Source organism: Mastigoproctus giganteus, chromosome 11 (genome assembly GCF_048544385.1).
Source record: "Mastigoproctus giganteus isolate SK-2022 chromosome 11, ASM4854438v1, whole genome shotgun sequence".
NCBI classification, from domain to species: Eukaryota; Metazoa; Arthropoda; class Arachnida; order Uropygi; family Thelyphonidae; genus Mastigoproctus; species Mastigoproctus giganteus.
Window position 1 is genome coordinate 97,193,888 of NC_143585.1, and position 27,401 is coordinate 97,221,288.

Below are 27,401 nucleotides of genomic sequence, written 5' to 3' on the forward strand. Positions count from 1 at the left end.
TGGAGGTTATTCGAAGGGGCCTCCACTACTGTCTATCCAGGGGTATACCAGCAACTATCCTTGGACACTCCATCAATAACCTGAATGAAATCAGGCAGGAAAAGAAAAAAATTGCCATCCTACTACTTCAGACCTGGCAGGACAGATGGACTGCTACCGACAAGGGCCCAATCACCAAGAAATTTATACCGTATGTGAATGCCGTATTTCCTAAATCTCCAACTTGGTTTTCTCCTGGTCTTTATACCACCTACCTCATTACTGGATATGGGTCAATAAACCATAAATTAACATCCATGGGAATCATTGACAACCCCTACTGTGCATGTGGTGAAATAGAAGACTGGAACCATCTAGTATATACCTGTCAACACCATGAGGACCTCCGCAGCATCCTGTTTACTCGTATACAAGATAACCCTCAAGGAAATGAACACTTATTCATCACAGAAGAAAACTACTACTATGAGTTTACCAAGTTTGCACAAGCCCTCTTCACAAGACGGAGCACCCTATTGCCAATACCAAATAGGAACAACCCAAACATCTGATCCTAACCTAACTGGCCAACCGATCTTAACCTGGATAGGATCAACTGGCGTATGGGCCACCTCATTCCTCAGTGGCAAATTGCACACGGCTCTCTTGCTGTCTTATTTATCCCTTCCCGGGTTCCTTTTTCAACTGATGGCGCTTATTGCTCCATTAATAACCTGGAGGATACCTTCGCCTACATCCTCCATATTTCTAGCTATACCCTCCTTTCTTGCGTACACTCTGTACTTCCCCAACTCTACCTTTTTTTTTTTTTTTTTTTTTGTCTCCGTCCAGGAAGCTCTGGCGACCCTGGCGGAGACAAGCCAGAGAATAATGGGCAGACTGGCTACCTCCTAGTGGTGTGTGCGGGCAACGTGGAGTCCCACTAGGGGCCCTGCGGCCAAATGCCAGGACACACAACAGAACCTAACGCAATATGTCATATACAACACACAACGCTTTTCTGGCATTTACAGTAGTACTGTATTCCTTCACAGCGAACATATGGCGCAGATGTGGGAAACCACAGGTGGCGCCTGACCCTAATACTATGCACACTATGCAGTGTACAGCGTGTCTGGCACGACGATTCCTTACACCCCTTTCATATGCAAAGGGTTCAGTTACTGCTCCCCCAAGATCGTCCTGCACATGTGGCTTTTGTGCAGTGGTTTCTCCAAGAAAGTGTTCAAGACTTGAATTTTCCAGCCTATGTTTTGGTCACGGATGAGGCTTATTTCATTCAGGAAGGCTAATTCAATCAGCACAATGCTTATGCGTGGGCTCACGACAACCCACACGGTGTGTGCCCCCATACGGCACATGTGGACATGTGTTTTTGTAAAGGGCGGCTCCTAGAACGTGAATTCATCTCCGCCTCGTATCTCTGTGAAGAACAGTATCACTACAAATGGGCCAGATGTGTGTGTGTGACGTCGGTTTGTGTGTATTATGTGTGTGTTCTGTTCTGTCCTCTTGACTACCCAGAAACATCAGTCACCTGGACAGATGATTCTGGGTACTCGTCCACACCACGGGAAGGTGGGCCAGTCCCAATGGAACACGTACTATCTCGATACGAGACTCTGAACCACCTGATGTTGCTAAAAGGCGGGCCAGATTTCTCTGGGGGCCCACTCCAGAGAGGGGAAAAAAATAAAATAAAAAATAATAAATAAAAGTAAATAAGTAAATAAACTAAAAACATAAACAAAATATATTTCCCGTGGTGCAAAAAAAAAAAAAAAAAAATAAAATAAATAAATAAAATAAAATAAAATAATATATATATTTTTTTATGGAAACCCCAAACACGAAAGGTGTCAAAACCTATACATGTAGTACTTAGTACCGTGCATAGGTTGAAAGAGAAGTATGGGGGGAATGCCGGAAACTTTGCTCTAGAGACTAAACATCGGTTTCACCACTTCAAGCCAAAGTGGCTTGAAGTGGTGAAATAAGCAAAGTGGTGTTATTGCACCGGTCGATGAGATTCATCTACCACCTATAATAATAACTAAAAAAAGAAAAAAATAAATAAAAATAAAAAAATAATAATAATAAACAAATGAATAATTATAATAATTCCCCGTGGTGAAAAAGAAAATATATTAAATAAATAAAATTTAAAAAAATAATAAAAAATAAAAAAAACATCGCTGCGCAATAAATGTGTGGGCAGGTATGGTCGGTGACTGCTTAGTCAGCCCATACCTGTTACCATCCCGCATGAACTCCGCTAAATTATCGGATCTTTCTTGAACAAGTTCTACCAGGGTTACTTGACGATGTTCCAGCAAATGTGAGACACAACATTTGGTTTCAACATGACGGGGCGCCTGTCCATTATGGAAGGTGTGTTCGTGACCATTTGAACAGTCGTTTCGGGCGTCGATGGATTGGCCGTGGTGGACCGGTACTCTGGCCCCCACGCTCACCTGATTTATGGAGCCTTGATTTCTTTCTGTGGGGGACCCTCAAATCTACCGTGTATGAATCGCCTGTGGAGACGGAAATGGATCTTGTGGCGAGACTCGTCTGCGCTGCTGCTACTGTCAAAGAAACTCCAGGTGTGTTCCACCGTGTCCGACAATCCACGCTGCGTCGGTGTCACGCATGCATCGCGTCTCGTGGAGGAACCTTCGAGCATCTATTGTAACATCATGAAATGCATCCATCTCGTACCCCATTGTTAATATAACGTCAAATAAATGTTTGCCACTAATTACTGTCTTGTGTCATTTCTTCTTCTTCTTGTGCCTCTGCTACTACTTTCCCGTGACGTTTCCGGTTATGGGTTCCTATGCGATTCACATTCCTTTAGATGTTACCTACCTCTCCTAAACGTTTGTACCAATATTTTTGAGACACCCTGTATAAGTGGACAACAACTAGCAAGTTAAAGATTTCTGCAAACGAAACGGTGATGCTGTTATTAAAGGGCAATCTTGATTATAATAGACCACCAAAAGTAAATATAAATAATAAGCAAATTCCACTGGTTCCTCAGACTAGGTATCTGGGGGTTATATTAGATCATAAGTTAACTTTTTTGCCACACTTAAATCATTTAATGAATTTTAGTATGGCAATTATTAGGGTATCTAGATCAGAGTGGGGTTGCAAAGAAGAAGAGTGTTAAAACTTTACTACAAGGCAGTTTTTCTGCCAATTGTGGCTTATGCTGCATCATTTTAGGTAAACTGTGTCAATAATATTAAATTTTGGGCAAAATTGCGTTGTTGTTGTTTGGTTTTTATGAGCATTAGCAACCAAGGCCATATTGCTCCGGGGATATGCTGTAGTCATTCCCTGACCTTTCCGCATCCTCCTTATTTGGTGGTCACGGGCTCGAATCCCAGTCTAATCAAGAAGCGTGTGCTATGCACTGCCGCTCCTGCCCACCTGGCTACGGAGGCACCAGCAAAATTGTGTTCCTTACGTTGCTTGCTATGCACAGAGTATGTAGAACAGTGTCAACACATGCCTTACAGGTTACTGCTGGCCATATGCCTCTTGATTTGTATATTGTATACCGAGCTTTCAGTTATTACATAAGAAGAGGCAAGCAATACATTGATTACCTTGTTTGTCTAAATACTTATGAATATTAGCAATAGCGCTACAGGAGATCCGAAAAGGAGGGGAAGCTCATATTAAGAAAAATGTTGGATCTTTGGCAGGAGAGGTGGGAGGCTAGTATAACAGGTTCAGTTACTAGATTATTTATTACGAACATTCAATTTGCTTTTAATTATGAGAAGGATAGATGGTTCTATCCTAGTATGGAACTATCTTATCTATCAACTGGGCACAGCTCGTTAAAAAGTAAATTATACTATTTTGGCTTAGTGTCGGATCCGTTTTGTTTGTATAGATCTGAAGAAACTTGGAGTCACATATTATATAATTGTCCTTTATATTTGCCTTATAGGCAACAATTGATTGAAGTGATACCAGATTTAAGTCCTGGTAATGAAACTCTTTGTCTAAATTCTTATAATTGTTTTGTAGCAATGCAAGATTTTGCCAGGCTAGTTTTCCATAAAAGGTTAAAACTTGCTACATAGATGACAGTTCCATGATGTTTTTTTCCCCTCTCAATTTCAAACTGACAAGTGTTTTTTTTTTTTATTTTATTATTTTATATATATATATATATATATTTTTTTTTTATTATTTTATTTTTTTTTGCAGGCACTGCAAAATTGTACAGTGCGGGATAAACACACTTGTAGGCTTGATTGGGAGTTTTTTATTTTTGTTTCTCTCCTCTCCATTCGGGTATTGATTACCTTGTTTTCCACTACCTGGTAGGGAGGTGTTTTTTTATTTTATTTATTATTATTATTTTTTATTTTTTTATTATTATTATTTTTTAGTTGCTTTTTTTTTTTTTTTTTTTTTTGCTGTCTCCCAGGCCTGGGCAACTTGGAGCGGGATTGCGGGCACCCTCTGATCTACCACTTCTACCGGAGGGTTTGGGATTTTTGTGTGGCTAGCACAGACAGATTAGTGGACCCATTCCTGGGGGTCGGGCGCCGGGTAGTGGTTGCCAGAGTGCTGACTACTCCCAATCTACGTAGAAAGAAACAATAAAGAACAGTGACAACAGGTGGATTCGGACATATTATTATTATTATTATTATTATTATTATTAGCTATATGGTGCAAGGAAGCCTGACGCTTATGCTGCACCAATCAAAAAAAAAAAAAATTTCAAATTACCCTGAGAGATAGAAAGAGAGAGAGAGTCAAAAGTAGAAGAGAATTACCAAAAAAGAGAAGAATGATGATATCCAGCTCAGAACCTTGGGTGTGCCAAGCCCATACTCACCAGATGTGAACCTCTGGGGACAAATGTCTATGGGCTACTGGCCACCATAAATACGTACATAAATATTTCAATTCAGCAGTAAAATGTATTGTGGTCTCGTCTATCTTAATTTGTGGACGTCTTCCGAGGGAGCCTTTGAGAAAGATGGAATTGGTCTTCATTGAAGAGGTTTGAAGATTATTATCACTTGCCCAGTTGTGTAATATCGAGAGCTTAATTTGCAGAATTTTTTAGTTGTGCTCTGCAGTCTGCAGACACAGCCAAGATCTGATCATCTGCATAGGCCTGGTAGATAACTTCATTCAGGTTAGTGGTGAGGAAGTCATCAAGTACGACATTCCAAATGAGCAGCCCCAGTACCGAGCCTTGGGAACAGCCCCTGTAAACCTAACGTTTGACTCTGCAGTATGGTGCATTGACATTTATTTCTCTGCTTGTGAGGTAGCTTCTTATGGTGTTATAGAGGTTTCTGGGAAGACAGGCACGTCGTATACTCACTCTGGTGGCCGAGCGTCGTATACGAGGACGCTCGGCCACCAGAGTGAGTCGAACTCCCCAGCAAAGTATATGGCAATAATCAGGAAATATTTTCTATTGGAGTTTGTGGCAGTTGTAAGGATATTCTGTAGTGCCTCAACTGTTGAGCATCCTCGTTTGAAACCGTATTGGCTTGTACAGGATAAATTTGCTGCATTATAATTGTACTGTAATTTTATTGTCTAGGAGGTATTCGAAAAGCTTGCTAAGCACAGATAACAAGGCAATCAGTCTATATGCAGATGGGATTTCTGGAGACTTGGTCGGATTTTTCAGAATCAGGCGTATGTTAGCTGTCTTCAGAGGGGAAGACTCTGTCTGCATGCAGTGATTGAACAGGTCGAGGATGAAGTATGGGGTACGCTCCACAATCTTCCTTATGATCTCTGGTTCAAGTAGGTCAAGTCTTGGACGTTTATTATTGCGGAGACTACTAGTTGTGGTGTGCAGCTCTTCAATGGTAAAGGGCGGATCTTGATGTTCTGGACTGTATATACTATTGTCCTGGCAGATTTGCTGTTTTTGACTTGTTCTAGGATCCATTGCTGGTTGGGTAATTGTATCTAATATGTTATTGATACCTCGGGGTATTCAACGTAAGATCGCTCAGCGGTGAAGACAGGATATTAGAGCTGGAAAACGAATTACAAAATGTGAATTGGAATATCATCGGTTTGGCTGAAACAAGAAGAAGAAATGAATCACTTATAAGTTTATCAAGTGGAAATCTCCGGTACACCAATGGAAACAGTGAAAGGAGGAAGTTGGAGTTGGGTTTCTGGTCCATAAAGATTTAAAAAACAACATTTTGGAATTCAAAAGTACATCACCAAGGATGTCAAGACTAATAATCAAGATTTCTAAGAGGTACAAGCTAAAGGTTATAATGATTTATGCATCAACATCGAGTCATGATGATGAAGAGGATGAAGAAATGTACACCGAAATTGAGAGTCTTCTAGATGAGCAGAAAACCCACTACACTATTATTATGGGGGACTTCGATGCTAAGGTTGGAAAGAGACAAAACAGCACAGAAAGGGGAACTATAGGAAAATTTGATTGATGAAAGGAATAAAAGAGGTGAAAGACTTGTGGAATTTCAGAATCTCAAGGATTATCAGTAATGAACACTTTTTTCAAGCAAAGCGTGAACAAAAAGTGGACATGGAAGAGTCCAAATGGATTAACAACTAATGAAATCGACTTCATCCTCGTAACAGAAGATATATCGTGAATGATGTTACCGTCCTGAATAAGGTAAATGTTGGAAGTGATCGCAGAATGGTAAGATGTACACTTGACTCTAGTAAATAATACAAAAGTCTTTGAGATAACAGAAGAGGAGAAAAAGCAGTATGTACTGAAATTAGGACCAAGATATCGACGAGGTATATTACAAATTTCTGAAAGTGATAAAGCCCAAGAAACCTATAGGTAAAAAGAAATCCAACGAAGAAAAAATTAGTCAAGAAACACTTGTTATGATGAACCGAAGGCGACAAATGAAGAGCAAGATAAACACTGACAAGGAGAAAATTTCAGTATACTGAGTTATGCAAAGCCATTAGAAAGAGACTCAGAGAGGACATAAGAAGATTTAATACAAGGAAAGTAGAATAAGCATTAAGGGAAAACAAAGGACTTAAATCAGCAGCCATGAGCAGTAATACAGAAAGACAAATGATACTGAAACTGAAGAATAACAATGGTGTACTTATAAATAGCAGAGAAGGCATAATTCAAATGGCGCCTCCGTAGCCAGGTGGGCAGGAGCAGCAGTGCGTAGCAGATGCTTCTTGATTAGACCGGGGTTCGAGCCCATGAGCCACCAAATACGGAGGATGCGGTAAGGTCAGGGAATGACCATCGCATATCCCAGAACAATATGGCCTTAGTTGCTAATGCTCCTAAAAACCAAATAACAACATAATTCAAATAGCAGAAGACTACTATAGAGAATTATACAAGGAGCGAGGGAATAATGCCAGCAATCGGGAAGATGACACGCAAACTAGCAACACATTCGACATACCCGATATTCTCCTGATGAGGTAGACCATGCATTGAAGAAAATGTAGAATCGGAAAGCCCCGGTGGAAGATGAAGTTACTGTAGGGTTGTTAACATTGGGAGGAAGAGACATAACACAAAAACTGGCAAGGCTCTTCACAAAGTGCATTAGAAAAGGTACGACGCCTAACCAGTGGAATAATGCAATCATAGTTTTGCTGCATAAGAAAGGAGATAAATCAGATATTGGAAATTACAGACTATTAACTTGTTATCCCACATCTACAAGTTGTTCACAAGAGTCATTACTAACAGATTAGAAAGAATACTTGATGAGAATCAACTGAAAGAGCAATCTAGCTTTAGGACAGGATTCTCAACTATGGATCACCTTCACGTAATATCACAGGTAATGGAGAAAGCAAATGAATATAAAACACCATTATGCCTGGCATTTGTGGATTATTAAAAGGCATTTGACTCCGTACAGCATAAGTCAATGTTTCGGGCAATGGAAAGACAAGGCATAGAAACCCCATATATTATGATTTTGAAGAAAATATATATGAGAACGCTTCCTCCTTTATTAGACTAGACAAAGACAGTAGGAAATTTAAAATCGATAAAGGAGTTCGACAAGGAGACACAATATCTCCGAAGCTGTTTACTGCTGCCCTTGAGGAAGCTTTCAGAAGATTCGCCGGAGACAGTGAATGGAGAGTACCTAAACCATTTACGATTTGAAGATGACATTGTGGTTATAAGCCACGATCCCAAAGAATTAGAGGAAAATCTTAATCAGTTATGCAGAGTCAATAAGGATTTTGGACTAAAGGTGAATATGGCTAAAACAAAAGTAATGATGAACAAGTATGCCACAGGAAGGGACATAATGATTGAAGGAACAGTAATTGAAAAGGTGGAGAGATATACTTATCTTGGACAAGTCATTAGCTGTAATAATGATAAATGGCTGGAAGTCAAGAGAAGAATAAATTTTGGATTGATAGCATTCAGGAAATATAGTCACGTACCGAAGAGCAATATCCCAGTTTGTCTGAAACCTAAAATAATGAATCAATGTATACTCCCCACCATGACTTATGGAAGCGAAACTTGGGCACTCACCAAAGGAATGGAAGAGAAGCTGAGAACTACACAGCGAAGAATGGGACGAATCATATTGGGAATAAGACTGTTAGATAAGAGAAACATGGATTAGGCAACAAACTCAAGTAAAGGACATTCTGATCAAAACTAAAGAACTAAAATGGTCTTGGGCAGGACACATAGTTCGAAGACATGATGGACTAAGAGAATAACAGAATGGTACCCAAGAGGAGCTAGAAGAAAACCCTGGAAGACAACGGAGGAGTTTGATAGATGAAATTCGTGAGTTTGTGTGTAGTAAATGGATGGCCATTACACAAAACAGAAGGAACTGGAAAGTTGCTGGAGAGGTCTGCATACTGAAGTGGATTGAAAACCGCTGATGATGATGATGTTATTGATTGATCTATCCCATGAGGTTATAATGTTACTTTGCAGGGATATGGTTGCTGTCATTCCCCAGGGATAGGTGTTTCTGGTTGTGCCAACTAGGTGTTCCCATGATGTTTGCATGCGTTTCTTAATGGTAGCCGTGTATATATTTCTGGTCTCTCTGTATTGCTAGTGGAAGATCTCCACTCTGCGACTGGTCAGGACCGTCGCGCTCGTTGGAAGGCTCTTCTTCGGGAGTTGACCTCCCGCCCGAAAAAGGCCAATAAAAATTCTTCACATTATCGATGGGACTCCCTATAATTCCCTGTTCCCCGGCAGGGAGGGAGGAGACAGATGCTCTGTTTCCTGCCTTCCCTGCTGGCCCCTCTTTCCCCCTGGTGCCTTGGCCTGCCTCACTAAAACTAAAAAAAAGAAACTATTATTTTAAGGCCACCCGAATATTGAAATTCATCTGCCGTGCTGTGTACTTTATGTCTGTTAATTGCGTGTGTTCTATGGTCGATTTGTCTGTTTTGCTGGACGAAAAACCCCAGTTTCTGGGGGGGAACCTTGCTATCTACGCCTGAGACCGACTGACTCAGCCACGGAGTGAAAAAAGCCCATTAAAGTTCCTCTCGTCATTTACGGGATTCGAAAACGGGCCTTTTCCACCCGGTGTGGGGAGGACGGTGACGATACCACTTTATAGACATAAGATACACAGTGATGCGACCCCACATGGTGAGTGAGGCCTGCCTCACTGACCACCTGGGGTCAATTTCTCTATCGTTCCCAGACATAATACCTTCCGCCTCCCAGTGATCAGCCTTCCCCCGCTCTACCTATAAGCTAATCTGCGTGGTAGCACAGTGGTACTGTCACCGTCTTCTCTACACCGGGTGGAGAGGACGGTGGGCTTTTTTTACTCCGTGGCTGAGTTAGTCGGTCTCAGGCGTAGACAGCAAAGTTTTTCCCCCAGAAACTGGGGTTTTTAATCCAGCAAAACAGGCAAATCGACCATAGAACACACGCAATTTACAGACATTATACATAAATGGGTATATATAAGAAATTATGGGTGGCCCTAATATAATAGTTTGAGTTTCTACCTATACGCCAACGTACGCCTCACACTGCAAAATCTAACTAGTGTACATCCAAATTAACTGGCATTCTCACTTTTTTTTTTAATTCTAGCGTTCACCCCATGATTTTTTTTTTATTTTTTTTTATTTATTTATTTTTTTAGGCCCTAGCCACTGAAATCTCAGGAAACTAGGTAGCAGGGCCTGCCAGAGTAAAATATAGAGCTACTGTGTACCTGGGCTGCCTCCACGGCGCTTAGTGTGGGGCACTAAGCTACATGACGGGCAGATAGAAAGAGAGCGTAAACATAATTTGCAATTTTACAAAGAATTAGAGAATGTTCACATCTACCCCACTATTTACAGCGAGTTCACAGAAAGATAACACCTATAATGTAAACATAACAGATCATACACAGTCACGACCAGTTCGTTCTTGATTTCCTGCATTCTGTTTTGTTTTCATCTGTGGGCTTCACTCAAGATTTATAGGTGGAGTAATGCATTTTGAAACGTTTCAGTCCTGTACCTCTTCTCTGTGCAAAACTTTTCTGGGTCTGCTTGAAGATCGTTGTAGATCTTAATGGTGTTAAAAGAAAAAAATCGCTGAAGGCATCCCAGCTGTGTGAGCGCGCTACTGAGTGGAGGGGATGGTGTCCTATTCGCCCACCTTTACGTCATACGGGGCCGAGTCAGCAGGTAGTTAGTTTTCGGCGAGTCGAGTCTCCCGGTCAGCAGTTTTGCTGACCAGGAGACTCGGGGAGTGGGGGGGGGAACCCCTGGTACCGTTAGACCCGAACACACTATACGCTATCGATGGGACTCGAAATCAGGTCTTTTCCACCCTGTGTGGGAAGGACCGCGATTCTACCCACTGTGTCATCTACTAGGGCCCAAGAGGCCTTACAATTCTCCAAATGGTGTATGGGTTTCAACCCTCAATTTCCTTACTTGTGTCCGTGCACACGGCCGATCCCAACTATACATGCAGTTTATAGTTATGACTTGTTTCAATCTTGCGAGATTGGGAAGATGGAAGATTTTAGAGACTGAACGTGGTATGATAGTTGGTATGAGGTATCTCGGAAAATGGAACCCTATTGGGATTTTCACATACGACTGCGTCTTAGGCCTATCGAATAAACAAATTAAATAAATATCAACGGCGATCCTATGTGTTGGAAACAGCTCGTTAACGTAAGAAGCAAATGGAGAACAACAAGACTTGTACAGAGACAAAAGTGATAACGAAAGAGGCATTTCGGACTGAAACTCTTTGTATCTTGTCACGGAGCTCAAGAACATCAGTAATGAATAGTGGAGGAATGGGTAAACCGTTGTTGGGTCTTCCGAATGCCGATTCTTGCTGCTTTATGCGGTTAGAAAAAGAAAATGGGGAACACAGCATGCAGGCTAGTAGCGTGGGGAGTTTTTCGTGCATATTTTATCTCTTGTTACCAGTGACACAACAGTAGTGTGTCACCGGTCGTTATGAGGCAAATTGTTTACAGCCTGTCGTGTCCCGTCATGGCTCGCTCCAGCGCATTAATCTGTTAGTAGGTTCTACCAACGGGAAAATGCACCACGACATAAAAGCTAGAATAGGTCAAAACTGGTGCCACAAACATGACAGTGCGAATTCTGCCTATTGTGGTGAAGAATATATACACCGATGAGCCAAAACATTATGACCAGCGACTTGTTATGCACATCGAAGCAACTGCAGATGAACTACGGCGCGTGCGCGGTTCGGGACACGGTATAAAAAGCACCTGATACTGAGCTCCGTTAAACAGTGTTACTATTGTTCTTCAGATGGGAAAGGCTGCGGACTTAAGCCAGTTTGAGAAAGGCCAAATTGTAATGGCCAGACGACTGTGTCAGAGCATATCCAAAACGGCACGGCTGGTGGAGTGCTCAAGGTTAGTCTTGGTTAGTACCTAATGAAAGTGGTTCGAGGAGAGAAAACCCACTAATCGCCGGCGAGGTGTTGGACAACCACGGCTCATCGATGCTCAAGGTGTGCGAAGGCTCTCCCGGATAGTACGTGGCAACAGAAGGGTGACTGTGGCGCAACTCACTGATAATTGGAATGCTGGTAACGGGAGTAATGTGTCACAACACACAGTACATCGAACCCTACTGAAAATGGGGCTGTGTAGCCGCAGGCCGCTCTGAGTGCCCATGCTAACCACAGTTCACCGGCGACAGCGCCTACAATGGGCATGCGAGCATCAAAACTGGACCTTGAGTGATTGGAAGAAGGTCGTCTGATCCGATGAATCACATTGCCTGTTGCACCATGTGGACGGCCGGGTACGTGTGCGTCGTTTACCTGGGAAAGTGATGGCGCCTGGATGCACCGTGGGACTAAAACAAGCCGGTGACGGCGGTGTCATGGTTTCGGCGATATTCTGCTGGATTAGTCTAGGTCCAGTCATCCATGTGCCGGACAGTCTGACGTCTACCTCCGAATCCTGTCACTTTACTACAAGGCCACCCTTATTCCAATTATAACTTACGCCTCTGCAGTTGGGTTCTACAAAGCCACCACTGTAACCAACAAACGCCTTCTGGAAACAATCTAAAGAATCATTCTACTTACCGTCACCAGCACCTGCCGCACGGTAACCACCCACGCTCTACAGGTCCTGGCGGGGGCTCTTCCGCTTGACCTCGAAGTAACCTTCACTGGCACGTTGTACCACCTGTCTGGGACGCCAATCCGTCGTTGTGAGTGGACATGTTATTTCGCGCTCCTGATTTTTGTGCTTAAATATGTGGTTACAGTTTATTATAGTGAAAGAAAAGTGTATCTCCAAGAAGAACAACTTCAGTGGAAACCTCTGGTTATTTTGTTGGGTAATTAAAAGACTTACCCAACCATGTGGCAGACGACAGGGATATAGAGAGGTGGCCAATATACGCTGCTGCCACGTTTCCACCTGGCATTTGCCTGGGGAGGTGTCCCACGAAAGTGAACTTGAACAGTGTCTCTGTTCCAAAAATTTCAAACGTGCTGTGCGACTGTATCGTAAAGAATAATGACCTTAGTGATTCCACCCCCCCCTGCCATAGACTTTACATGGTAAGGAGTGAACTGTTCTCCAGAAAATCTTACAGTGTTCTCGATGCTACCATTGTTTTCGGCGCCCCCGAATACCTTATAGGGAGTAATCCCATGGTTCTAGGGGAATTTTTAACACTCGGCTGTTTATCCTACCCCAAGTGCTGAGGGGGACAGCCCGATATCTTAAAGGCACATAACTAGCCTCTCGTTTAAGCTACGAACTTGTGGTGGGCATCAGTTGCCATAACTTTTAAAGTTTAACAGATATTTATTTAAAGTATACCCAGTAAAATAAAATAAAATAAAATATTTCCAGAAGCTTTCGGAACTCGTGTCCCTTTCTCAACTGACAGAATTTTTTTTTTTTTTTGAATACATTACAAGCAAAGTGTGGCACGTTACTCATTCGTCATTGTTGTAGCACGGACGTGTGCTGCCTTGCGCCAGTGATCATCCATCAATAAAACGGTTGTCTCCAGGATTGGATGTATACGCATGCCTTTCTGGCGATTTAATGCCTTAGGGTTGTTCATTATGTTTAGTGACTCTAGCCATAGGCGGTGGCGAAAGTGTCGCGCGTGGTCCACTATCTCAAAGTCGCGCTTGGGGTCAAGATCGTGGTTGGTAGCCCAAAAATGTTCTGCAAGCGCGGACTGGTCAGTTTCGGCGCTTGCAGAACATTTTTGGGCTACCAAAACTGACCAGTCCGCGCTTGCAGAACATTTTTGGGCTACCAACCACGATCTTGACCCCAAGCGCGACTTTGAGATAGTGGACCACGCGCGACACTTTCGCCACCGCCTATGGCTAGAGTCACTAAACATAATGAACAACCCTAAGGCATTAAATCGCCAGAAAGGCATGCGTATACATCCAATCCTGGAGACAACCGTTTTATTGATGGATGATCACTGGCGCAAGGCAGCACACGTCCGTGCTACAACAATGACGAATGAGTAACGTGCCACACTTTGCTTGTAATGTATTCAAAAAAAAAAAATTCTGTCAGTTGAGAAAGGGACACGAGTTCCGAAAGCTTCTGGAAATATTGTATTTTATTTTATTTTACTGGGTATACTTTAAATAAATATCTGTTAAACTATGGACTCCAGTACTCCAGGCCCATTTGTCACTAACTTTTAAAGTGTTGTTCAACAGCAAGAGAATAATCCCGATAAACCGACCAGACTTGTTTATCCGGCAAATACTGAAATGGAGGGGAAAATGGATAAAATCAGACCCCCTATGCAGCAGACTCAAAACGATGACATTACTATACTTGGCCAACAAGAAGTAGTGATGGAGCCCTTCAGACGAGGAAGAAAAAGAATAAGAAAGGAATACTGAAGCCAGAACGGGAAACGCGTTCTCAAACGGAATCAAAACGGAATTCTGTTCAAAGAGCAGACAAATAGAGTAACCACAATATTAAGGGTACAAATAGTGACCCTGTGGAACAAGCTCGGCACACTCCTGGTGGAAGCTTACCTCGAGAGTGAGAGGGTCAATGCAAAACTCCATGCCTACGCCGACTGTGGGGCAAAACAAATTCCACAGCGCACCCCCCCACATATGCCCAAGCGCTGAGGGAATACATCAAGCAAGGGCAGAGAAAACAAGCAATGCACCAATCCAGAAAAGGAAGACGTTACTGAAGATCCCAAATATTGTTATCCTCAGATGGGAAGGAGAAAAACTCCAGTGAACAAATCAAGCAAAAGGTCGTAGAAAACCTGAAAGAAGACTTTGAAAACACCAGAATCAAATCTCTTAGGAAAACAAAGAATCCGGGAATTGTCATAGAGACAGAGACTGGACCGTAGAGCTGGCCCCACCTGCCTGCCTGGCAGGCCTTAAAACTGCAGAGCAGAATCTATATTGAGTGGAGCAGCTTACGGTTTCAGGAACACGTGGCCATACCCCAAGTGCTACAGATGTTGCAAGTAAGGCCACACCTCCCATATCTGCAGCCAAAAGGAATCGACCTGCGGCCACTAAACTATTATAATTAGGCCACACGAATAATTAAATTCATCTGCCGTGCTGTGTCTTATGTCTGTTAATTGCATGTGTTCTATGGTCGATTTGTCTGTTTGCTGGACGAAAAACCCCAGTTTCTGGGGAAAAAACCTTGCTATCTACGCCTGACATCGACTAACTTAGCTACGGAGTGAAAAAAGCCCATTAAGGTTCCTCGCGTTATCGACGGGATTCGAACCTAGGCCTTTTCTACCCGGTGTAGGGAGGATGGTGACGATACCACTGGGCTAACTGCGCAGACAGTGGGGAGAGACTCCTCGTGTTCTCTTTCCCCACCTGCGGACACTGTGGGGAGAGAGGACACCACTATAATAATTCTCCCGGCAAAACCAAGAAATCCGTCTGCGTGAACTGTAACAGCCTCAGACTTGAACACACACACACACACACACAATCTGAGATGCAAACTGCCCCACCTATCTCAAGATAAAGAGTACCTTCCAATCGAGGATCGACTACGGGAACACACCATGAACGTTACAACAACGGAGTACTAAAGATCCACCAACTGAATGCACAGCTGGCTCAAGTTATGATTGAACAAGTGGGCCTTAGTGCGGATGAGGAAAACGCTGACATCATAATCGTGCTCGAAACGTATACCCACCAGAAACAAGTTAGAGGCTATCCACTTAGTTATAAAATAGTGCAAAGCGATGAAGATACTCCCTGGGCAGCCATACTGATAAGGAACCAGGAGGAATTACAAAAGTTCTTCAGTAATGCATCCCCTGCGCCACCTGTGCCCATATCATGGGCTCTATAGGAAGCTTTTATGCGATTACTCTTAACTGCAAACAGGGAAATGAAATTGATTTTGCCACAGCCTACTTACAGACCATACAATCATTCCTAGCAGAGCAGAAAATCCTTATAGAGGCGGATATCAACTGCCGATCTCACCTTTGGCATAGTGCAACACCAGATTATAGGGGTACGATGAATGGACAACGATTAGAACAATTTCTCGCAAATTCAATATTCACGGTCAAGAATCAACCGTTCTGCTTCCCAACGTACTGCAATACGCTATGGAAGTCAACAATCGACAAAACTTTAACCTCCAGGAACATCGAAAGCCATGTCACAAAGTGGACCGTGAAAAACGCATGGAACACGTCCAACCACCGAACTATCACCTATTGTGTAGAAAGAAACCTAACCAGAACAACCGTTACCAGACACATGCAGTACAGGTTTGAAATAGGTAAGGCAAACTGGGACATATTCCGAGAACACCTCCTTTCCAGAGAACAACAATATTAGGAGAAACTGGCCGTACAGGAAAGAGGCAGCGGAAGCGAAAATCCGGTCCAGTTACAGAGAGAAACAACCCACTATAATCACCAGTGCCGCCGAAACAGCCATGAAGAGGAAAACTCCCACATTCGGAGCCATGCCCTGGTGGATCCCGGAGCTCCAGAGACTCAATAGACAGGTGCAAAACAAGCAAAAACAGTACCAGAGGGCCCGAGCAACATGGCCCTTCCTGAAGAAGTAGTGGAACTACGATAATATAGTATAGTTATTTTGTATAGTTATTTTGTATACCACTCCCCTTGGGAGTGGTATACAAAATAACCACAAATAAACTACCCAGGGGAGAAGTGATAACTGCAACAAAAACGCCGCAGGGAGACCTAACCACAACCTGGGAGGAATCAGTTACAAACATACTAAATGGCAGAATATAAGATCCGCCCGAACTACTAAAGGAGGACTAGTAGGCAATTTGCCAGGCAAACGAGGAATATACGACACACCAAATAGAGCCCACTTTCACAATAGATGAACAACAACAACAAAAAAAAAAAAAAAAAAAAACTGCACGAAGCTGCTGCAAGAACAAGGAACAAAAAATGTCCCGGCCCGGATCTAGTAGAACCAGAGGTGATCAAAAAAGCCACAGAACTATCCGGAACATCACTTCGACTATTCAACTGCTGCCTAAGGACAGGCCAGTTCCCATCTAGATGGAGAACAGCCAATCAAAAGCTGATATTCAAGAACCCAACCAAACCCCAGGAATTACCGAATTCTTATCGGCCAATAGCTCTGCTCTCAACGCTAAGCAAACTACATGAGAGACTACTGCACAAGAGATTACAATAGCATTACCACAAAGCAAATCTAAACACATCCAAGCAGTATGGATTTACACCAGGATCATCGACAATTGAAGAAGCCATGCAGGGCCTGGTCACAAAAGTAGCTCAATGCACTAAGAAGTACTTCCTCGTTATAGCGGTGGACTTTGCCGGGGTGTTCAACATCCTTTGGTGGCCGAGCGTCCTGGCCAGGATCAGGGCAGCGAAAGTATCAATGAATTTATACAACAGCATCAAAGCTTATCTCAGAGACAGACGGGTACAGGTAGTCACAACCTTCCGAAGCTTAAACAGGCCAGTCTGTAGAGGCTGCCCTCAGGGATCCCTCCTGTGGCCCATCTTGTGGAATATGGTATCCGATGAACTACTGACCATGGACCTGGGAGAAGTCGAGGTCCAAGTCTTCGCCGACGACTTGGTGCTGATGATTGCGGCGGACTCACGATCCGGATTGGAGGCACATGCAAATCAAGCCGTTCGAATCCTACAGAACTGGGCCATGCTCCAAACTCTCAAAATTTCACCCGAGAAGACAGAATCAGTACTACTCAAGGGCAACTTAAACTTGAGAAGGCCACCGCAAATCAAGATAATGGGGAAAACAATAAAACTGTCAAATCAGATTAAATACCTTGATCGAAATTTATCCCTCAAGCCACAACTCATGTACCTAAGATATAAACTCAGAAAATATGCGGCATTGGTGGCCTGAATTACACGCAGGGATTGGGGACTAAACAAGAGGACCTTATCCCTGTACTATAAAGTAATCTTTATCCCGGTTATCATTTACGAGTCTCCCGTATGGTATGTGAAAGCGGGTACTGCAGTGAATAGAAGATTAATGGAGACAATTCAAAGAAACATTCTGCTCCCAATAACTAGGGCGTGTCGTACAGTGGGCACAAGTGCAGTGCAGGTCCTGGCAGAAATCCTACCTCTGGACCTGGAAATGTCCCACTGTGGGCTTATGAATAATCAATCCAAGGAAATGCCTACCAAGATAAATGACTTTACCATCGGCATTACCAACAATCGGAAGAGAGAAAAACAAAGAACAGTAGATCACTTGACACAGATATGACAAAACAAATGGAGGCGAACCCAGCAAGGGAGCGATAACACACTAATTCATCCTGTACATCACCAAACTATAGCCAAAAGCCCCAGCCACGCTGGGGCCTTTGGGTATAGTTTGGCGACCCAGGATTAAACACAACCTTCCTACTCACTGGCATGGGCCATTCGAAGCAAAACTGAACGCACTGGTCATCACAGAAGACACTGGTTGTACCTGCGGAGAACAGGAAACATGGCAGCATATTATGCATGAGCATGAGTTGTATGAGGACCTTAGAAGCCTCCTAATCACAAAGATCCAATACGTACCGAACAATGAGGACTACCACCTACTATACATGCCCATGGAGTTCATAGCCTTCAGCCACTATGCACAAGAACTCTTCTCCAGAAGGAAGACATTAATAGCCATCTACCAAGAGGGACCAAAACTGAAAAACCTCAGGCTAAAATGACAGATAGTAGAGACATATCCAGCCAAGTACAACACGAAAACTCAATAACAAAAGATGGGACAAACCCCCTCCCCACAAGAAAGGGACATCAGACTGACACCATAAAGCCATGTTATGAAGGAAGAAGAGACAAACCACACTTGGAGGGGACCTGAACCTGTGCATGCTGTGGTAAGCTGGACTCAAGAAGTCAGCAGATACACTGCCATCACATAACAAGATTTGTCACCCACTGGACTGAGCCCTACTCCAGGAATGAAGCCATCAAGAAACAGACAACTAGACCGGACTAGACAAATGCAGTGACGCTGCAAAGGTGCCATATGACGACTTGTACAGCGTCCTAGTGGGGTCCTTTCCTTCCACACTCCCTGGTGGGAGAAGGGAAGACCTCCACTTCTCACACTCGCCGCCCTCCTTTCCCTCTGGTGGGGCACGGGTATACCCCACTGCCAACTCTGGGGTCGCCTTCCCTATTGACCCCATATTCTGTCTTTTCCCTCCAGCCTTTAGTCTGCCTCCCCTACTCTGCCTAAACAACATATGCCCCACACAGCTATCAAAATTAATAAGAACAAATCTAACTGCGCTGAAATTAAACTTTCGCTTCCATTTTATCCAGCGATTGACCAAATTTTTTTTTAGGTCCTAGCCACTGAAATCCCAGGAAATGAGGTAGCAGGACCTGCCAGAGTGAAGCTAAAACTACTCGGTTACTGGGTCTGCGCGTGTAGCACAGTGGTATCTTCACCGTCCTCCCTACACCGGGTGGTAAAGGCCTGGGTTCGAATCCCGTCGATGACGCGAGGAACTTTAATGGGCTTTTTTCACTCCGTGGCTGAGTTAGTTAATCTCAGGCGTAGATAGAAAGGTTTTTCTCCCCAATTACTGGGGTTTTTTCGTCCAGCAAAACAGGCAAATCAACCATAGAACATACGCAATTTACAGACACAAATACGGGTTAATGTATTTAATTACGGGTAACCCTAAAATAATAATAATAATAATAATACTCGGTTACTGGTCTGCCTCCACGGGGCGAAGGTGTGGCAATGTTGGGCTCAGCAGGGGTCCAGCAGTAAACGACCAGATGAACAACGGTACACGACATTACACATATAGAATATATACAATATCCATACACTTAAAATCTCTGGCATTTCCAGCAAACTGGTACACCCACAATGAAAACTACGCGGAGATGGACGAAACCCCTGGTGCCGTCTGACACTAAATACATCTTACACCTTACCTTGTACTACCTATCTAAAGGATCCACGCGTACCCTTCTGGACTTCACACTTGATCCAGACAACGACCAAAAACTGGAAAAAGCAAGACTCCAAAGACACCCGCGGCAGGAATGGCAGACCAAATGGATGGCCTCGACGAAGGGGAAGGTCACTAAAAAGTTCATCCCGATTTTGCCCAAATTCCTCGACCTGGGTCCCAGGACTCCACGCGACGTTCCTCCTCACGGGCCAGGGTGCATTTAGCGCCAAACTCACCTGCTTTGGGATCACCCAGGACCCTCTATGTATCTGTGGAGAAGTGGAGAGTTGGCATCATCCGATGTTTGACTGGAAACACTACGAAGACATCAGATGCATTCTCGTCACAAAAATAATATACCTCCCACGAAACGTGGAATCGCACCTACTGGAAACTGCTGATGTATATGAAGACTTTTACAAAGTTTGCGCAAGCACTATTTGCGCAAAGAAAAGCCCTCATAGTGTCAAACTCGTAACTCCCGAAGACGACCGCCCGCTTTACTTGATTGACCAAAGAGGACTCAACACTGGACTACTCCGACTACGAACGTTACACTGCCCAATGTAGGGGCAGCAGAATAGCCTAGATGACTCAGGAATGCCACAAGAACCAACCTCATGGATGGGACGATGTCCCCACGTATGACCAAAAACCAACCTGACAACCCTTGGATGGGTTCGCAGTCTCAGGAACTGCAACTGAGATTTTGACCTACTTGATTTGACTATGACATCTGCGGTTTTGCTGCCAGCGCCATTCTGGCGATCCGTACTGACTCACTTTCTTGGTACGTTTATTTCTTCCCCTGGTTGGGAGGAGAGGGGATGGACCTCTGCTCCCTTCTTCCTCTGGTGGGACGTGCCCCTGGCGGGGCATATCCCCATTGATCTGTCTGTGGCCACCTTCTCTATATTCCCCATATTTCTGTCTGTCTCCCACTAGTCATTAGTCTCCCCTTCCACTCTAACTAAAACGACAGCGTACGCCCTCTAAATTAACACAGACAAATTACTAGCATTAAAATTCAAACCTCACTCTTATTAAACCATTTCGGCTTAATCAAACTCTAGTGCTTATCCGTTTTTTTTTTTTTACAATAGGCCCTTGCCACTGAACTCTTCGGACTCTAGTTGGCAAGGCCTGCCAGAATATGAAATATAATATACAGGGTACCTGACCTGCCTTCTCGTGGCAAGGTGTGGGCAACGGTGGGTCCCATTAGGGGCCCAACAGCTAAATGGTCAGAAGATACAACCAGAGAACACACGCAATTTACAGACACGAATATCGGTTAATATAATCATTTACGGATAACCCTAATATAGTAATTTAATTATTTTTTTCTGTAGATGTCATACTCCCCAAATTCCAGTTCTGCATTGCTTATATTTGTGTGACTCCACGTCTCTGATATCTCAACAATATCCGCCTTTGATTCTTTGAGCAATACCTCAAATTCATCAAATTTATTTACCAAACTCCTAGCATTGGTGTACACGCAAGTATACATGCACCTGTTCCTATTCTTAGCTACCCTAACACAACCCATGTGTTTACTTGTACCATAATGACTCCAAGCTGTCTCTGAAATATCCTGCATCTTGTTTTCCAGGCTTCTTCTCATTCCAATAGAAGCAGTGCAAGAATCACTTCCACTTCTGCCAGTGGCTACTGTTAATCTATTAGTTCTTTTATCCCCCCCCAAGCTAGCAGTTTTCCGACCCACCTAACAGTGCTTCAATAGCTTCAGCAAATATTCTTGCTCCCTTTCTATTTAAGTATATCCCATCCCTGTAGAAGCAGTCTCTCCTGTTAACAAGTACAGACCAGGCTGAAAAAATGCTACTCATTGAGTCTTGCACAATCTTTCCAGGGCAGAATCGATCGACAAAGCTATCGTCAAGGATCGACAAGGCAAGCATATACTCCCTCCTATCGTGTCTGGGCAGAATTTCAGACACTTTCAAATTCAACTCTAATTCACTGCTTTTTTTCAACAGTGACCTGTACTTGTGAAGTAATTCTGCCGGTCTGCCATTAGTGCCAACGTATACAACTACATCACCTTTTGTGCCCTTAAAAGATGATAGCCACTTTACAACTTCAATGTCTTTATGTCTTAACCAGTCCTTCAAATTCATCAATTTACTCGGCCCCTAGCATTGGTATACATTAAAGTATTCATCCATCTGTTCTTATTCCCTTTTATAAGGCAATGGTCAGGCAACACCTAGAGTACTGTATACAGGTCTGGAGGCCTCGTTTCAAGAAGGATGTAGAGCTGCTGGAACGAGTACAGAGAAGACCAACAACATTAGTGAATGAAACAAAGGGGTGCTCTTACGAAGAAAGGCTTAAGTTTTGGAAATTAGTGTCTGGAGACTAGGCACCAGCGAGGTGATCTGGTAGAGGTGTATAAAGGCTTGAATGGTTTGAGCATGCTCAATGCTGATGGGATTCTTCCTCTTGCTCAGAATAATCACCTGGGAGGGCATAAATACAAATTAAGGAAAGACAGATGTAGGAGAGATGTGCGGAAATGTGCTTTTAGCCAGCGGGTGGTTGGTTGGTGGAATAGACTTCCATCCCTTGTCGTGCAAGTTGATAGCCTAAATAAGTTTAAGGCTCAGCTGGAGAGATATTTCGAACGAACAGAGGGGTGAAGTGGAAGTGGTTGGGTTTTTTTTTTTTTTTTTGTTTTTTTTTGGCTGATGCTGCATAAGCTTGCTTTCTTGCATCAAATGCCTCTACTAATGCTAATGCTAATGTTAATACTCTTGTTTACTCAACACAGCCAATGCATTTTCTGCTTCCGTGATGACTACCAGCATTTCTAGAATTCCTTACCAGCTTGCTTCCCAGGCTGCTGCTTGTTCCAATAGAAGTATGCAAGAAATACTTTCACCTCTGCCTGTGGCCATTGTTAAAATATTAGTCTGTGTAAACCACCAAGTAGGTAGTTTCACCCATCCAACAATGACATCGATAGCATCAGCAAATCCAAATTCAAATCAAATTATTATATTAGTGTTACCATAATTTAAACCATAAACCAGTGTTTGTGTCTGTAATTGTGTGTGTTCCCTCGTCGATTTGCATGTTTTGATGGAAGGAAACCCCCCCAGTTTGGGGGGAAATAACATCAGTAAATATTCTTGCTCCTTTTTTATTTAAGTGTACTTCATTCCTGTAGAAGTAGTCTCTCCTTGTTCTGTTAACAAGCACTGACCATGCTGAGAAAAATTCTGCCTCTCGAGCCTTGTACAGTGTCGCCAGGGCCGATTTGATTGGCAAGGCTCTCATCATATTTCCCTCCTCCCATCTTCGCTAGGCAGAATTACAGACACTTTCAAATTTAACCCTAACTGGCGACTATTTTTCAACATTGACCTGTTCTTGTCAATTAGTGCCAAAATGCACAAATGTATATCATCTTTTGTGTCCTTAAAAGATGATTTTTGGTCTGAAAAGTCATCAACTTTTTACCCTGGCAGGCATACCTTGATCCTCTTCCACCTATCCTTTTTGCACCATATACAATATTTCCCGTTTCCCTGACAATATAATCACCGACAACCAGTTCCTGCAGGACAAACGCATTCTGCCTTGGGGATTGTTGGTGTTTTCCGTGATGATCAAGTGCAAGCTCTGTTGTAGATGTCGGCGCCTGAGAGCTTAATAGGTTCTACAATTTAAATATTTTTTAGGGCATACACCCCGTTCTTCTATCTCTCTTAAAAGCACATAACAACACAGAATTGGCGCCTAATTTTTTCATACTCCTTACATCCAGCACACACAAAGACATCCAATATGCGTGGCATCATGGCATCCATGACTATCGAGGTCTGCTTGAAAAACCGCTAGTGTGCGTGGCAGCCCAATATTTTTTCAATTTTAATAAGGCTTCTTGCTTATTTATCTCATACACAATAATTTGTTTACTCCGTGGCTGAGTTAGTAAGTTTCAGGCATTATAGCAAGGTTTTTCCCCGAGAAACTGGGGTTTTTTTCGTTCAGAAAAACAGGCAAATCGACCAGAGAACCCACACAATTTACAGACACAAATACGGGTTTATGTAATCAATTACAGATAACCCTAATATCAACCCCGGGGGCTCACATCTGGTGTATGGGCTTGGCAAACCCAGGGTCCTGAGCTGGATATCATCATTCTTCTCTTTCTTGGTGATTCCTTTGTACTTTCTCTCTCTCTCTCTCTCTCTCTCTCTCTCTCTCTCTCTCTCTCTCTCGGGGTAACTGGGGATTTTTTTTTTTTTGGCTGGTGCAGCAGGCTTCCTTGTACCATATGGCTAATAATAATAATACACAATAACTTGAAAGCCCTATAATGGCCATTGTAATCTTAATATTGCTACTACCGACAGGTGGTACCGTTGGCTATCAATGCCATCTCTCGGTAACTGCAGTTTTTTATTCAGTTCGCATGTGGTAAATCCTTTTGCCTTGTAACATGGCTGCAACAATGATGAACGTTGTGAAGTTTTCATTGAATGGTATTCGTCCAGTTCATAATTCTGGTTCTTCTGTTTCTGATATAATGTTAAGAAGGACAATTAGTAACCTTTCTCGAAAGGTAAGGCGGAATGTCTGTTCATTACCTAAGAGTGGGCATATACTGTCGATAATAATATTTTGATTGCTAATTCTCGCATACGTAATGTATGTAGTTCTCTAATATAAGCTTACTCTAGCCCTATTTGTATATAGTATTGGCTGCTTTACATTTCTTCATTGATATCTTGTTTTTGAGAACATACAAAAATGGGACTAAAGTGGGCGTGCCAGAAACTTATTTTTAGAGTGATATTGAAAGTCAAGTCAACATTAATGTTGAGAGAATTTTTGGATTCGAGGGAGTACAAGACTACGATTAGTAGTACTAATATTTTTGTACTGTGGGAAAAGAATAAAATTTTATGAATTCAGTACTTAGGATTACAATTGAAATTTCTTTAAGCAGAGTTAGTTTTCTAGAAATATAATGATCGTTTATCTTTTTTTAAATTGGTTATTCAGTTCAGTTGATGAAATTTTTACAGGAATTGCATCATTTTTTGACTTCCCCGGTTTTGTTACTTATACGGCGTAATTGAATTTTTGAGTAATTTTTATTATTAAACATAACTGTTTATAGTAAACGTCGTTCAATTAGATTATTTTATTTATTTATTTTTTTATTGAATAGATTGAAATGAATGGATAGCCTATTCCTTCTCAAACGATGGTTCAGCAGAGTTCAGATTCGTATTATTTTTGGCTTGCATGAATTTTAGTATTGCTGATTATATATATATAATTTATCTAAAAATAACCAAATGCACAAGGCATAATACGTTAAGAGTAAGAGTTTAATATCTATATAATATCGGTGTAGATACACCATAGATAACTCTTAAGGAACTACGATGGTAGTTAGTGTGAGAGGCATCATTTGCTCTATCTCATATTGTTCTCTTCCTTCACGCCGACCAGGCTAGCCGAGTGGGTAAAGTACCTGCCCGGCAACCCAAAGGTCGCGGGTTCGATTCCCGCCTCGGGCTTGGATCAAAGTACTGCAAAAACCTTGGGAGGTGCAATATGGCCACAGAAGCCGATGCGCCAACAACTACCAAATCAAGCTCTTCCTTCACAACGAGTTGCAAAGGTATTGTACTACCTCGAATAAGTAATACTTCACTAATAGAGAAGATTTGTTGCATATTCTCAGTGAGTACCACCACCCAGACGGCACTGTTTGAAATATGGTATGGGATAAAGATCTCTGTTATCCTCATACTATTAGACTATCCCTATTAGACTTAGAAAAGCAAAAAAAGATGTAGGAAGGTGATAGGAGAGATAGAGGAAGGAATGAATGCCTAGAAGGCAGAAAGGGACAGTTACTTCAACTCACACTACTCAAAAGCAGAAAGGGACAGTTACTTCTTCAACTCACACTACTCAAAAGCTCATAAATTCTTCAAATAGGCAACACTTCTCCATTAGAGAAGATTGTTGTTACCTATTCTTGGAAACTCCATGAATATCAGGCACCCTCTGATGGCACTGTTTGAAATATGGTATGGGATAAAGATCTCGGTTATTCTCATACTATCCCTATTAGACTTAGGAAAGCAATAAAGATGTACGAAGGTGATAGTAGGAGAGGTAGAGGAAGGAAATTCCATAGATTGAAGAAACGGACAGTTACTCACCTCAGACTAATCAAAAGCTCAAATTCCTCGAATAGGCAATGCTTCCCCAGTAGAGAAGATTGTTGTTACCTATTCTCAGAAACTCAGTGGCCATCAGTCCCCCCCAGACAGCACTGTTTCAAAGCTTGTTGGCTTATCTTCGGTGGGTGGGCCTGGTATTGCAGACATGACAAGCCAGTTGTGAAGATAATCACACAATATGAGAGATGCCAAAAGGTTTATATGATAATATTTAAAAATAACTAAATGCACAAGGCATAAAACATTAAGAATAAGAGTTTAATATCTATATAATATCGGTGTAGATACACCATGGATAACTCTTAAGGAACTACGATAGTAGTTAGTGCAAGAGGCATCATTTGCTCTATCTCATCAGTGAGTACCACCATCCAGATGGCACCGTTTCGAAGCTATTGGCTATTATCGGTGGGTGGGCAGGTAACCTTCTGGCATCTCTCATATTGTGTGATTATCTTCACAACTGGGTTGTCATGTCTGTAATACCAGGGTACCTGCCCACCCACCGATGAATAGCTTTTATACGGTGCTGTCTGGTGGTGGTACTCACTGAGAATAAGCAACAATAGTCTTCTCTATTAGTGAAGCGTATAGTGCATGGTATAGTGCAATACCATGGCAACTCGTTGTGAAGGAAGAGCACAATGAGATACAGAGCAAATGATGCCTATCACACTAACTACCATCGTAGTTCCTTAAGAGTTATCTATGGTGTATCTACACTGATATTATATAGATATAATTTATCATAAACTTCATAATGAAAGACTGCCAAATTTCTTAAATATTTCAGTCAGATGTCCTAATTGGTGTGTTAATGCTTTAAAAGGGTTGAGTAAATTAAACGCTGAAAAATCTTTATTCTTATTCGTGTGACATACAGGACATGAATTGAGGAAGGATAAATTGCAGAATAAATGTGGGGAAATTTATTCCTTACCAAAGAATCATTCACTTGGGATATGCTGCTGGCCTTTCTTTGCACTGTCACCTTAATTTGACACCAAAGAAAAGCCCATCTTAACCACTTTTCACCAGCTAGTAGCATTTAATGTTATATATAAATTTTGATCTATATATTTTTATTGAAGAAACTAGCACAATTAACATTGGCTATCTTTTAAAACTGCCCATATCTAAAGGT

The 27,401-nt window shown here is 42.5% G+C and overlaps 1 protein-coding gene across 1 annotated transcript in view; it reads left to right on the forward strand.

The window, feature by feature from the left end:
* The first annotated feature begins 24,475 nt into the window (after window positions 1–24,475).
* Window positions 24,476–27,401, forward strand: part of Hsc70-5 (Heat shock protein 70 cognate 5) — a 214,480-nt gene continuing 211,554 nt past the window's right edge. The window contains exon 1 of the mRNA XM_090385060.1: window positions 24,476–24,615. Coding sequence (XP_090241186.1) covers window positions 24,493–24,615 — 123 coding nt within the window. The 5' untranslated portion in view covers window positions 24,476–24,492. The remainder of the gene's footprint in view (window positions 24,616–27,401) is intronic.